General features: G+C 37.4%; 1 protein-coding gene across 4 annotated transcripts in view; it reads left to right on the forward strand.

The window, feature by feature from the left end:
* COL14A1 (collagen type XIV alpha 1 chain) overlaps window positions 1-15,802 on the forward strand; it is a 216,156-nt gene that overhangs the window by 101,712 nt on the left and 98,642 nt on the right. For all 4 annotated transcript variants that reach the window (XM_072774345.1, XM_072774344.1, XM_072774346.1 and 1 more), the window contains exons 21-24: window positions 410-532; window positions 1,891-2,040; window positions 5,247-5,363; window positions 12,977-13,123. In XM_072774345.1, the coding sequence (XP_072630446.1) occupies window positions 410-532; window positions 1,891-2,040; window positions 5,247-5,363; window positions 12,977-13,123 (537 nt within the window). The remainder of the gene's footprint in view (window positions 1-409; window positions 533-1,890; window positions 2,041-5,246; window positions 5,364-12,976; window positions 13,124-15,802) is intronic.

The raw sequence follows: 15,802 nt of genomic DNA on the forward strand, positions 1-15,802 counted from the left end.
AAAAAAATCACCACAATCTTACCTCCTATAATTACCATCATTACCATGGTGGGAGCACCCTTGATATTGCTGTACAAACATACCTTGACAGTGAAACACAGTGGTGAATAGACAGAAATGTGTAATAAACACTGTTCAATTCAGTTTTACTCATAGTAAACTGAATAAAAAGGAACAAGAATGACCTTGGATGAGGTGCAGATCTTCACATGAAAATGTTTCATCATGAGCATTTATTTTCTATTTATTTAATTTTTAGAACCACAGACTCTCAAAATCTGTGTTTTTAAATACATTTTTACTTGTAAATAATTTAACATTATGAGAAGCTAGCTTACATTTTGTTAACAGTGTAGTTTGTAAAGATGGAAACCACACTAAACCACTCTTTTCCCTTTTCTCTATGCAGTGCCTCCCTCTGGTCCCCAAAACCTACGGGTCTCAGATGAATGGTATAACAGGTTGCGCATTACATGGGATCCCCCATCTTCCCCCGTAAAGGGCTATAGGATTGTCTACAAACCTGTTAGTGGTAAGTAATGCTTTGTAAAAAATATTATTACCATGATTAGGCATCTGGAATGGTTTTTAAGATAAATTATTTCTCTTTTGATTTTCTATCTTTGATTTTATCTTTAGTTTTGAGAAGTGGGAAGGGTCTTACTTTTTTTAAAAAAAATGTTTTTCCTTGTATAGTCAGTGTTAGGGTAGATATTATTAGAAGGATGGAGTTATGACCCTACTTAAAAAATGACTGGGCATGTTTATCAGCAGAATACATACTTGTTATGCACCTAACCTAGGCACAGCCTAGCTTTGTTTGAGGCCAGTGGTTGTCAACTGATGCAGTTTTGATGCCCAACAGAGAGATTTTCGATTGCTACAACTTGGGGCGGGGGTTGCTGTTGGCATCAGGCAAATACTGTTAGGCATCTACAAGTCACAATACTTGCTCCCCACACCCCAGAATTAGGAATTATCCTGCCCAAAATGTCACTAGCACTGAGGTTGAGAAATCTTGCTCTAAGTCAAGTGGAAGAGTTATATGTGGTCATTTGAATGAAGAGTTTGGTACATGCGAAAATCACTACTGAAATGACACATACATACGGAAATACAGAAACAGATTGTTGGAAGGGGTTCTGAAATAAAGTGAGGAGTATTTTAGGAACTTGTTAGTAACTCAAAACTCTTAACGAAGGAGCACAGATGGGAAAAGGCAGAGGTAAATAAGTTTGTATAGGACTTAGCCAGGAATGTTTTTAATGCTAAATCAAAGACTCCACAGGGTTGACAAAGAGGTGAGAATGTAAAGGCCCAAAGAAACCAGCTGGTCAAGGGCCTTGGAATAATAGTGTCATCTGTTTGTTCTTAAAAAAATGCTAAAAGGAGGGGATAGAACTGGTAGTGGTAACATTTACGCTGGACCCCCATGTGGCAAGGTAGAGTACAGTGTCCATGATAAAATTTGTTGCTACTGCCCCTTGCATACCTGTGGAGGACAAGGCTGGGTGTCTTCAAAGGGACAGTTGAGAATGACTTTTTTAGTTTGGCAAGGGCCCCAAAGCCTATGGTAATATGGTAGCTCCACTGGGAAGGCCTTACAACATGGCGATGGTGGATTGTGAGGCAGACCAGCTTCTCTAAGAAAGCACGAGGGAAAGCACTATATTTGAGAAAAGGATTAGTTCCCTAAAAAGAGCCCTTGCATGGCATTCAGGTATGTAACTCTCAGAGCCAGATGGGGCTAAGTTCAAACCCCAACTCTGCTGTTTGTCTTCTATGTAATCCTGGGTGACTGAAACACGGTCGAGTAAATACAAATCCTGTCAAGAGTGTTTCTATCTTTCCATGTTCTGGTGTAACTGAAATATATTCTTTCTCCCTCAGTTGCTGGCCCGACCCTAGAAACTTTTGTGGGATCCGGCATTAACACCATTCTTATCACAAACCTCCTCAGCGGAATGGACTACAATGTGAAAATATTTGCTTCCCAGGCCTCAGGCTTCAGCGATGCTCTGACGGGCGTGGTGAAAACACGTAAGGCTAATGTCCTGTTGCCTCAGCCCCTGCATGTGGTTTTGCTGCTTTGTTTTCACTGTAACACAAGCCGTGCTTCAACTTGGCAGTGGGTTTTTATTTTCCTCAGCATTGCCCTTTCTCGATGGTGTTTCATGGAAAGAAAGGTGTGCTCCTCACTCAGGGCTGGAGTTCAGAGTCCCGGTTGGCAGACCGAATGTCTGGTGGATAGGATTTCCTTCTGGAAAGTCTTTGTTGGCACTTTTCACATTAGGTGAAATTTTCCAACCAGCCTGTAGCCTGACATGGCCAACGCCAGTCAAAGTTGGGTGGTGGGGAGGGGGAGTTTGCCTTTCTTCAGAGTCTTTGCCTTCCCCCGCTACGTGAACACACACACACACACACACACACACTTTTTGCCCATAAAAAAAATATAAAAAGGACTTCCTTCTTTACCTTTTAAGGGTTTTCATGCTGTCTGCACACCATCTGGGACTCCTCATTGGCATATACCACGTCCAGACTCCCATGGTATAATGCAACGTTTTCCAAACTCCAGCATGTATATTCCATATTCCTCATGTTTGTTATCCTTCCACACCATCTGTTTAATGTATTTCTTTTTTTAGTTTAATGTATTTCTTTAAATAGACTTAAATTTTTTTAACTTAAATACTTTTCAAAACCACGTAATTATCCACAACAGAAGACCAGCATTTTTTTAAGACCAGCATTTTTAATACACATTTAAGATAATACATAAATAATGAAAATAAAAATGGGGTGGCTGTGTGCTAATTAAAATCATGCTGAGTGCTATCCACTGTGCATGCCCCACACTTGAGAAGGATAGTCAAAAGTAGAAGCCTTAAATCTGCCTCTTATCAGCTGTGACCTTGAGCAAATTACTTCACTTCTCTGAGCTCAAGGTTTCTCGACTCTAACATGAAGATAACAGGCTGATAGTGAGGCTTATAGAAATAATATGTAAAAGTGGCTACCATATGGCAAGCACTACTGAATAACCATTATTATTATTTTAATAATTGTGCTTTACACTCTTGGCCCATAAATCACTCTCATCCCTAATCAAATAATTAATCTGATGAATAGAATGATGCAAGAATGGGACCTATATTAAACCAGGACTATATGTTTAGCCACCTGCATTTTGGATAGGACCAGGCTTTTCATTAGAAGTGGCTTCCTGGATCTTTTTTAATGGATTATTTTAAGACCTTAAAGGCTGGGTTACAAAATCAATTTAATCTTAGAAGAAATAATCTGTCCCAACAAATCTAGGAAGGCTTTGGCCTGTGGTTCTGACTTTTGTACTGGGATGGTGAAGTGATGCCACTCTGGGCACCATGGTGATCTCCAAGGGAATTCCCTCTGGTGTTCTATTATTAGCAATCCCACCGTCTTTCCTTAGGAGCACTTAGAACCTCCTGTGCCTTCCCCCACCCCATCTCTTCCCTTCACTGGCTTATCTTCATTTTCCTTTCTAGATCACTCTTTCTGTCTGGGCCACTTTTTTTCCTGTCTCGATGAGTTTTTTTTTTTTATTGGTCTCTCTTCTCCCTCCCTGATCTGTCTTGTCACTTTCTGCCCTCTTTTCTCTGCTTCTTTCCATCTTCTGTTCCAACCCTCTTCTCTCCTTCAATAAGTATGTTGGTTATGCCAAATATATATATTTTTAAGATTTTTAAATTTTATTTATTCATGAGAGACACAGAAAGAGAGGGAGGCAGAGACAAAGGCAGAGGGAAAAGCAGGCTCCCTGCAGGGAGCCGGATGTGGGACTCAATCCCAGGACCCCAGGATCATGACCTGAGCCAAAGGCAGACCCTCAACCACTGAGCCAGCCAGGTGCCCCCAAATATATTTTAAAAGACAGATGGTATTGTTTTATATTCTGTCCTTAAAGTAAAAATTAGATGGGCTTAGTATTTGTTTTCTTTCTTTATCCCAAGCCAAGCAAAAGCCCATACAATGGCAAATAAATTAATTTAGTACGTTTTTTAAAATTTAGCATGGGGACATAAATCATCAATGATTTCCTCTTTTTAATGGAACAAGAAGGCTTATTGATTTGGTCTTAGGAAAAGGGGTCCTCTCTCTCTGATCTAACAGAAAGGAACAATGTGAAGATGTAAATATTGATGAGACAAGATCATTTTTACCATTTTGAAAACTAATTTTAAACTATTTTTATTATGTGAGGTAGATAAAAGTAAGAAAAAGTTGTGGACAAAAGTCAGAAGTCATTAGAGAAAGTAAACATTAATTTTCTACTTTCTCTGTTTGAGTCTAACTGATTAACATCAGATATATTTACTTCCTTCTTGTATTGAAGAAATATTATTTTTATTGCTTCCCCAAAAAACCTTTCTATGAATCATTTTTGTATATCACAGTGTTCTACAATAAATAGGAATCTGTTTATTTTTATAATTTTTTATGTGTTAAATCTTTCATTTTTACATCTTCAAAACTGTGTTCGGGGATCCCTGGGTGGTGCAGCAGTTTAGCGCCTGCCTTTGGCCCAGGGCGCGATCCTGGAGACCCGGGATCGAATCCCACGTCGGGCTCCCGGTGCATGGAGCCTGCTTCTCCCTCTGCCTATGTCTCTGCCTCTCTCTCTCTCTCTCTATGTGACTATCATAAATAAATAAAAAATTAAAAAAACAAAACAAAACAAAACTGTGTTCATTCTCCTTCAATCGTGTTTTGAAGGCCATTCCTTATGAGATTGCTCCTGTTTGAGTAAGACTTACCTTTTGTCAATTTTGTAGTCTCTTTTATTTAAGCCAAGGCCATCCTTCAGTGGTTGATAAGTGCATATGGTATTTAATTTTTTAATTATAAAAGTATTATTTATTAATTGTGGGATATTTAGAAAACACAAATAAAGAGGGAAGACTAAAAATTACCCAGAATTCCCCATCCATTGTATCTGGTCTTTTCCCTGTAAATAGATATTTCCTTTCTTGTTTACAAATATCTGACAGACCATATTACACATAATGTTTTGCAGCTGCGTTTTTTCAGTAATAAAATAATTATCTTTTGTGTACTAATTTATTATGAGTTGATGAATTTCCTACCAGTGGCTATGTGAACTTTGAATTAGAATTTTATTGCATTAAATAAAGTTAATTTCAGACTTGGGGACATTTATGGCATTGTCTTTAGTGTGACATAAATATGTTTCTATTTCATTATAGTGTTTTTAGGTGTGACCAATCTTCAAGCAGACCAGATTCAAATGACCAGCTTGTGTGCTCGATGGCAGGTGCATCGTCATGCCACTGCCTATAGGGTGGTTATAGAATCACTCCAGGGTAAGTGCAACCCATCACAGGTGATTTTGTTGGGCACTCTTTTACTTGATTCTAGGCAAATCTCTATGGACAACATGTAGGTTACATTAGACCAGAGCCCTCCCTTGAGGAGGCAGTGTTGTATTATGGATCATGAAGGATATGGAGTCAGGATGGCTAGTTAAGCCAATTACTTAGCGTCTCCAAATGATCATTTTCTCATATGTTAATGGCTACAACCAGTGCCAATTTTATGGTATGGTATTCTCAGCTTAAGCTGAGGTGAATCCATGTGAGACACTTACAACGGTGCTTTGGACACATTAAGTTCCAAAGAAATGTTAGCTGCTATTGGTAGTAAGAGACAAATAACCAGGACTAACACACAGGAAAATTATATGGTATTATTATTTTGGTATTTACTCCATGGGGATCTCAGTTTGACTTTACTGACTTCCCTTACTGACTCATTTTATCTTGGGGGATAATTGGTGAACAACAGATTCATTCAGGAGATGGTTTAATATATCTATACCATCATGGGCAGGTTTTTTATTATTGCCTTTCTCAAGTACATTTACAATTGGGGATTTTGTTTGAAAGTTGGAACGCTAAAAATGTCTGCTTACTTCAATTAAAAGTTTCAAGAACAACAGCCAAAGGCTGATTCCCAAAGAGTGAGTTTCTAGGGACTGTTCATCCTGTTTTCACACTGTCAGTTTGGATAATGTGAAATCAAATAATGAAAAATTACTTTTATCTGATTTGTATTATCAGTAGAAAATATATGTCTTGTTATTTGGGGGAGATTCTAGGAGACACTGGAGAATCCTGAGTGGTCTTTCTAATATCTTTCAAATTTGGTAATAAAATTGTTAAAAATTTTCTTTCTTGACAAATGATCATGGTTCTCATTTAAAAAAAAAGCAGAAGGAGCTAATTCTGGGAGTTTGAATGGGACTGGGCTTAGTAGTCCATATATCAGGCTATAACTACATCCAAAGTGCAGAAATCTCACTTATTCAATCCAGAGAGTAGAAAGCACAGATTAGTAAAGTGGTGAGAGGATTTGGAGATACATGGAGAATATGAAAATAGAACATAAGCAACATAAGAAGAGACTCCTGCCAACCCCAGCCAAGGCACTGTCTCAATAGACGTGCTAAGTCTCTAATTCCGTAATTCCCTGTTTGTGATCTTATGAGGATCCCTTTAGCCTGATGTGACTGAACATATGGGAGTGGCTTTATTCTGGGATAAACACAGAGTAAGGAAAAGTCGGGACAAGTCATACGGATTTTTTGGTTTAATTTAATATGATTTATGGGATGTGTGAGCAAAAGTATATGATAGCCATGCAACTGTTTGAGAAACAAGTATAAAATCTCAAAGAATTATGTTTCATATATCTTTATAAAACCAGCTAAGCCACATTTTCATATGGAAGGGTTGACATTTAGTTGTATTTGTTAGGCTTTAAGAAAAACGCTAAGGATAAAAATCACACTCTCTACCCCACATTTTTTTTTTATCCTCTTATGCTATTTAAGAAGTTGACGTGAAGGGACATAGGCTCCTATGGATATTCATTGTCTTTCATAAAGATTATAATTATATAGACTGACATAAAGATATGTCAAAACTGGCTTTATCAATGGAATTAGCTCCATATGTATTATTTTTAAATTAAATGTCTTTAGCACATTTGTAAAACTGCACTGAGATTTTTCTCAGAGAATATGATGGGTATATCTGATAGCCTTGATCTGGTAGTCCAAAACCTCAAAGAGCTCTTTCTGAAGCCAAGACCTTTGTTAGCAAAAAAAAAAAAAAAAAAAATTAAGTCCACATTTCTTTCTTATCTTCTAGCAAAGTTAACTTGTACTCCCTCACTATTATTTCCAGGCTGCCAAAAACCTCTTCAACTAAGCCTTGATAGAAGCCTCAATTAAACAAGAATGAACAAAGTGTTGCTCAATTGATTTTTCATCAACATTTGTAGCTGAGAGATTTATGAGTCCAATTAGCTTACATCTCATTCACCCAATTGTCTAACTGAGTAATATTAATTAACGGACAGCAACACTTTGTAATTCACAGCCTCAAAGAGGCGTGTTGGGTGTGGGAAGGGAGTGTGGGGATAGCAGTGAGGAGTACATTTAAATATTTTAGCGAATAGTTTAGATCAAGGAAAAGTCTTCCTACTTTAGAATAAGGGGGAATTAGGTTGTGGGCTTTTTTTCTTTATTTTTTTAAAAATATTTTGATCTCCACCCATTTCTCCTATCCATCCATGCCCCAATCCCCTCAAGCCCAACTCCTGCCTCTGGCAACTAGGAAGCTGTTCTTGTATCTATGAGCTTGATTTTAGGTTGAGTTCCTTTATTTTACAGAGAAATGCAGCCATTTTCCGCATGGGTGCCTTTGAAGGACTTATGGTCAGATGAGTTTCTTCCATAGGTAGAGGAGTTTCAGAGCCCCCTTTGTTTTAACTTTGTAATATCTCCCATTGGCTACATATGCTGCCTGGGCAGAAATTTTAGTCTTTCTACCTCAGAGGAGATACTAGAGAGAAAGGAGATCTAATTCCTCCAAGTGTTAGAGAAAAGCTTGGTCCCAGAGTGACCTATTTTTGAATGCTTCTGACAAATTCCTACTGTTTGACAGGTAATTTTTTCCAGTTTTTTAAAAATATAGTCTGCATGGTCTGGTCATATGCCCTTGTATTCTGAGATGAAGTCAGTGGAGAGGCCTCTGTTTTAACCATAATTGCTGATCAACTTCTCTGGGCTTTAGTTTCTTTAAATTACTTTTTCTAAGGCTTTTATCTGAAGTAATACCTACAAATTTCCAAGGTTTTTGTGAATAAAGTAGTCAGGCTGTATCATTCAGATTTGCTTGTCAAGGGTAGAAATGCAGGTAAAAGAGACTTAAGCAAAGGGTCAATTTATTGGCTAATATGCTGGGAGTTTTAGAAGTGTCTAGCACCAGGCACATCTGGATCTAAGTATTCCCATAATGTCATCAAAACTAAGTCTTGCTCTCTTCTGCTCTGCACTTATGCTCACCCGGATTCTCTGAGTTGGCCCCAGTCAGATCCAGAATGACATCCTCCCAGCTTACAGCTTAACCAGTCGGAGTGAAAAGAGAGCTTCTCTTTCTCAATAATTCCAACAAAAGTCCAGGAACTGAGTCATATTGGATTGGCTTAGGTCACATGCCCCTAAATCTGTCATTGAGTTCAAGGACATGAAATAAACTGACTGGTCAGACTTGGTTGCCTCCTACCTCTGTATCTGGAGGGGAAGAGGGTTGTTATTCAGTCCTTCCCAAATCATAAAGACAAAGAGTGGGGAACAACAGATTCAAAGAAAGAAGAGATAGATGCAAAACAGGCAGGAACAACAGATGTCTTCTTCTCATGTAAATATTATGACTTTTTTATAGCCAAGAAATTAAAAAAAAAAAAAAAAAGATTACCAGAAGGATGAGGTCCTCTCAGGAGAAACTGAAATAAATCTGTGTTTGAGTCACTCATCCACATGCCAAATTAAAGAGTAGGATTTTCGTTAAAAAAGTCAGAGACTTCTAGTTGATCTTGGGTAGCTCAGACACATCAAGAGAGCCTCCATTTGTTCTGTTGATGTTCTGGAATTCTGTCCCTCTCTCTAGCTATTTTTGAGTTGACTTGGCACCCAAGGTTGGGTATAGCATTTACCTTGAAGTTCACGTATTTAGATTCCACGTGGTCCCAAATACTTTTTTTCCTTCCTAATCTCCATAACTTGGTGAATTTCTTTCTAGACTGCTTAAGGAAGGTTTCACATGATGCTCAACTTTGTCTTTGGGTGTTAAAATGCCAGTTTTATAGTATCATTGACAAATAGAATCACAGCATAGTGGAGAGCCTTCCTTTTCAGGTGCCAGATCCAAAGCAAAAGATCATAAGAAAACATATCCTCAAGATTAAACTTTTTGAAGTGGTAACATCATGATTGCGGGTCAGGGTAGTTGAGGGACCTGGGGATGGAAGCATTTATGTCATAAAATTCCAGCGGAGTATTCTGGATTCTGGATATTCTTTGCTTGTGGGTCTCAGTAACTATTCCTAGGACATTTTGGTGAGTCACGCTGGTGGCATTGGTATCATCAGAGTAATAACCCAGACGATGTATTTAGCCTTGCTTCATAAGGATGAAGGCACCAAGAGAGAATTTCTTCCCTGTTTCCCAAGAAATAAATTGACTCCTTGCTTTTGGAACAAGGAGTTGAGGAAATTAGTCATCATTTGATCAATTTAAATGTTTTTCCTTTAAGGCAAAGCCATTAGACCTAAATCACACATGCCAAAAGCAACATGGATACATCCCCATTCATGTAACCCTTCTTTGTTATTATTGGGAATTAAAGCAATATCATTTCCCAATAATTTTACAGTGCATATTCCAGTTTTCCAATGGTTTTGAGATTTCTTTGTTGTTTTAGTGGTAAAATCCATTTATATTCTATTGTCGAGGGTCTATAAACTACATGCGTATCCATAAGAAATAGGGATCTCAATAAAGCACTTTCTAGAATTGATTCCTGGAGAGTTCCTGGAAGGTTTTATGGAGATGGATTAATACCCATGCCATAGGATGTTTGTTTTACAGGTGACTCACAAAAGCTTGCAAGAGGTTCCAAAGTTGTGGGTAAAGGTTAGAAAGAAGCAGCTCGTGTGGGGTTTTGGGCCTAGGAGCCACAGACTGAACTTGGGCATGAGTAAAGCAGAGTTCAGGGTTTACAAGCATTTTCTTACTATTGAATTCCTGTCACAGTGAGATATGACTTCAAAAACACCCAAGCAACTTTTTTTTTTTTTTCCAAGCAACTTTTTTAATTTCATCATTTGGTAGTATATTTGAAAAGAAAAAAAAATATTTTTTATTTTTATTTTTTATTTTTAATTTTTTTAATAATAAATTTATTTTTTATTGGTGTTCAATTTACCAACATACAGAATAACACCCAGTGCTCATCCTGTCAAGTGCCCCCCTCAGTGCCCGTCACCCATTCACCCCCAACCCCCGCCCTCCTCCCCTTCTACCACCCCTAGTTCGTTTCCCAGAGTTAGGAGTCTTTATGTTCCGGAAAACTGTGGAGGTTCCTCGAAGAGTTAAAAATAGACCTGCCTACAACCCAGCAATTGCACTGTTGGGGATTTACCCCAAAGATACAGATGCAATGAAACGCCAGGACACCTGCACCCCGATGTTTATAGCAGCAATGTCCACAATAGCCAAACTGTGGAAGGAGCCTCGGTGAAAAGAAAATTTTTGAAGTAGACCTTAATTCATTCTGAACAAATATATTATGAAAGATTATATCATAAAGTTCACTTTTGAAACTCCTTTATATTCTCAATCATAAAAAATACATTTCAAATTCCATTTAACAAGTTGCTTTAATTTATATTGTTAAAAATCTTATTTTAAAATTTTTCAAAAAGGATTTTGTGCATAGACAAATTTTAAATGACATACATCAGATTTGTTCTGATACATGTGTATTATAATAGATGTATGTTTTGTTCCAATATATTAAAATATAGATTGAAATTTAATAGGTATTATACAATCAAAATAGAAGAATTACTATTTGACATTTTTTGTATTTTGTATTGCTTTGTTTTTAAGTTTTCTATATTTTGTTTATACTTAAGAAACTGCAATGAACATTTTGAAATTCTTTTTAACCACTAAATAATATATGTAACGTATTCAGTCATAACACAGGCTTTTAAATTCCTAGAAATAAAGCTACATAAGACATTAAATAGACGGATACAACTATGGCTGAAATAAAGCTCAATCTAGATCTTTTTAAATAGTTGTTCTTTTCATGGTAGCAGTGATTCTTCCTTTTAACCAATTATCCATGTGGTAAAAAAGAAAAAAAAAAAGAAAAGAAAGAAAAACACCTATATACCAATGAAGAAAACCCATTTGGAACCCTTCAGCAATTAAAACCACCAGAGTAAGCAGCTTTGTCCAGTGGGGAGAGAAAGCACTGAATCATAGGGATCCTCATCCAATCTCTGCCAGCTATCAAGTTTGCTTACTTCATAGGCTCTCAGCAGCTCTCAAACTGCTTTCTTTAGAAAAACCATACGTGTAACTTTTGTTATTCTATGATATATTAATAGAAATTAAAGCAGTGTTCTCTGAGACTGTGATTTAGAGTTCTGAATTTAATTTCAATTATACTATTATCATCTGGACTTGATTAAGTTACTAACTTTTCTGGCCTTTCTTGTCTTTAGATTGAGGATAATTGTAAACATTATAAGGATCAAATGAGTCAGTACACATAAAATCTTTAGAATAATGCCTGGCACATGATAAATGCTCATTAAAGATTGGCTATTATCATCTTGTTGTTTCATTAAATACAAAGCATAGAACCTGGCACATAGTAAGCCTTCAGAAAATGATGAGTATAATTACTCTAGCTACCCTGGACTCCAGACCCAAGAGCCAGTACTAATTTCCCCAGGAAGGCAAAGCCATCTGGCCTGTAGGAATGAAGAAAGTAGTCAACAGTTAAATTGGATCTGCTAGGTTCTCTGTGCTTCTGCCATGGGAGAGACAAGAAAGAAGATCCTTTGTGGAGGTGGCTGTATATGGCTGTCTTATTGGTAGAACAAAAAGAACTTTGAAACCAGGAGTTGGGAGTTCTACAGAATGTGGGGCCCTAAGCCATGGAAGCACTCTGTTTTGCTTACTCAGTTATGATTTTGAAACTAGGAAATGATTTTCAGAGTGGATCCCTCTTCCTCTGAGCTTCCTAGGAGTCTTCATTGCCATTAAGAGAAATCATGAGTTAGAAATCATGGCTGAGAGGAAGGAAATTGGGCATTCTGGGGACTTCCTGGCTGTCTCTGTGCCACTCCAAATTCTTGCCTGCATTTATGCAGTTCTGGAAATAATCTAGACCTGTGGATAAAGCTTCTGAGACCCTGGAAGCACATCTCTTCATCCAGAGGCAAAAGGACTGCCTAGACCTCTATAATTCCTAACTCCATACCTATATTTTTATTTTTATCTTTTTTTTTAAGTAGGCTCCACACCCAATGTGGGGCTTGAACTCACCACCCTAGATAGGATTAAGTCTCACGTTCTACTGACAGAGCCAGCCAGGTGCCCCAGCATACTTATATTTTTAGGATCCTGCCCGGAAAGCATCTTGTTAAATAGTAATAAGTGGTATGGGGCCAAGAGTATGTGTCTTTTTGTCAATTTGTAACTGGTTGACTGTGTAAGAATATTCCAATTTTTAAAAAGTAAATGTGCTCACCTCCACATCAGTCCAAAAGATCAGTTACGACGTGTACACACCATTATACATACTAATAATTTTCCATTAAAGGGTTGATTCAGGAGTCTTTTATTCTCATTTTTGAGCATATGAAAATGTGATTTTCAATTGTAAAAAATTCAGTGGATGTATTAACTCTTTAGAAAAAGGTACAATACCTAAACAAGTATAATTCATTCTGAAGTTATCTGTTTAGGCCATGCATATTAGGCATTTTCGAAGCAAATTATCTATCTCTTTTTAAAAGTTTCCTGTGTGTACATTTTGTTTTATTATAGACACAAAAAAGCAAGAATCCACAGTGAGCGGAGGGACAACCAGGCATTGCTTCTATGGACTTCAGCCCGATTCAGAATATAAAATCAGTGTTTACACAAAGCTTCAGGAGATTGAGGGACCCAGTGTGAGCATACTGGAAAAAACACGTAAGTCAAATGTGTCCTCTCCTGATCCCTGTCTCCGTGGACAAATAGTATTTTAGGCATCCTGTTTTGATTCAAAAGCTTTATTCCATTTAGAAAAATGTTAGCTATTGCTGCCCAGGCATATCTGTAATACAAGTTTTCTTCCTCTTCTCCAGTCCCATAATTCACTGCATGTGGCCCACTGATGTCATCTGTATGGGTTTTTTTTTTTTTTTTTCCATCCTCCATATGTTTCACAAGGGACTGTAAGGCCATAAGATAGCAAAGTGCTTGAAACAATGACCTTTATTGTGATCTATATCCATAAGGAACGTTTGTGGTATGCAGTGTGTGAAATGAAGTTTAAGGACCCGGTCCTGACATTCAAACAATGGCATATTACCACAGCTATGAGGTGGGAATGGAGCCAAGATGTTCCAAATGGCTGACCCTCAAGTTATTGCCTACTTAAGAGGCTCTTGCACTTTTTCCAAGTTGGCTACAGATCTGATGTACTGAAAGGAAAGGCAAAGTATAAAATTAAAACAAAGCACTTTTTACATGTTCTAAAGACCAAGGAGAGTGTCAACTTCTTGGAATGGCTTTTAATCAAGGATTCCTGACGTAAAGGCCAGAAACATGAAAATGGTTTTAATTGTAGTGAATTCTGGGAAATTTATGTACTTAACTCAGTATCTTGAACTTAGACTCAAAGTCCCTGAGGATTTGTTTCTGAATAGGTGGTGGGCGATGGGTTTTCTTGGTAGCCCCTCCATCGTATATCTGACATTTGGAAAGTTCTGTCTATGTATAAATCTTTCAGTTGGTCTGGCACAAGTAGGAAGGAATCAGTAGCAACGTGTGACCTTTAGAAACAGACAGTGAAAGCGTAATAAATGGAATCATCCAATTTTTTTCTAATATGAAGATTTTATTTTATGATACTAAAATATTCCACATTTTATATCACATATATAGTTTTGAGGTATAATCTATGCATCGTAAAATTCACCTAAGTGTACTACTCAGTGATTGTTAGTACATTTAAAGAGCTGTATAGTCATTACCATGATCCAATTTTAGAATATATCCATCAACCCAAAGGGACCTTTCATACTCATCCACAATCTCTGTCCCATCTTCAGCCCCAGGCTCTTTGCTTTCTTATACATTTGCCTTTTCTGGACATTTGAAAGATGCATCTGGCATCTTTCACTTAGCATATGTTTTTGAGATTTATTCACATTGTAGAATGTATCAGTAGTATGTTTCTTTTTGTCGCTGATTAGAATTCTGTTTTATAGGGATGCCTGGGTAGCTCAGTGGTTGAGCATCTGCCTTTGGCTCAGGGTATGATCCCAGAGTCCTGGGATCGAGTCCTTCATTGGGCTCCCACAGGGAGCCTGCTTCTCCCTCTGCCTGTGTCTCTGCCTCTCTCTGTGTCTCTCATGAATAAATAAATAAGTAAAGCCTTTAAAAAAAAAGAATTCTGTTTTATGGAGAGGAGATCATATAATTTTGAAGTTACTGGCGGCCTGGTAGTGCACAAGATTTAGAGTCAAACAGACTTGGTTGAGACCCTTTCTAACATTGAGGCCTTGGGCAGTCCCACATCTCTAAACATTTTTTGCTCAGCAGTAAAATTTAACACTTGCCTTCTTATCCCGTGTGGTGATGGTAAAGATCCAAGATAATCTGTTGAGGAAATTTCTACCTGTATCTTACTGAAAAGTATTTGATATCACCATGGCTATCTTCTTAGAAGTTACAAACTAATGGCCATAGGTAAGATATCACCATGAGAGAGGTTTTCTCTCAACCATAGTTTTTTTTTTTTTTTACCCCCATGCTTTAAAGAATTTGAGGAAAGTTCGAAAGATTTGACAACACAGGATACATATACCATGGTGTAAATCTACTGAGACCAACTGCTGTCTCTTTTGCACAGTATGTGTTCTCAAGTTTGCTACTTGTTGATGTTTAGGCTAATTCTTCGTTCATTTTCATTACCTGCCTGACCTTTAAAAAAATTTGAGTTTTCAATCCCTGGTCTACTTCAACATCCCCTAACCTTAACTCCACCAGTGATAACTACGAATCCAGGGTTAATTTAGATAGCTCTGTTTGATGTAAATGCTTCCTTTACATTGGAGATGTCTGTCTTCTTGTAGCTTCTACCCACTGGATTTAGTTTAACCTTCTGAATCAGTGCAGATCAAGACTTCTTCCTCTTCTCTATGACAGCCTCTCACACATTGAAGACAGGGACCATCTGTGTGCCACATAGAGAATATGAATGTGTGTCACCATATCATTGTGGTTCTTCCTACCCAGAAGAGTCTTTGGCCAGGTGTTCTACCCAGACATATTGACTTATCTACCATTGCTTCTCATTAATTTGGTTCTTGGAATTTAGGACTTAGGATATGCCTCAGTTTTCCACATTAAAGAACATGGACAATTATAAAAATGATCCAGCACTTCCATAGGTTTTAAGATAAATACATCTGGCTTTAGAAGCATTTTATGGTACTTTCAAGAAAATTTTACAATCCTAGTTTTGGTATTAAGATTTCTCAATTTTTATTTTATTTTATTTTACTTTTGGTGTTTTTTAGCTTCAAAAATTGCCTTTAAAAGATAAAACTGATATATATATATATCCTTAATAATGCAGTAGAAAGGATATATATATATCCT

This window comes from Canis lupus, chromosome 14 (genome assembly GCF_048164855.1).
Source record: "Canis lupus baileyi chromosome 14, mCanLup2.hap1, whole genome shotgun sequence".
Lineage (NCBI taxonomy): Eukaryota > Metazoa > Chordata > Mammalia > Carnivora > Canidae > Canis > Canis lupus.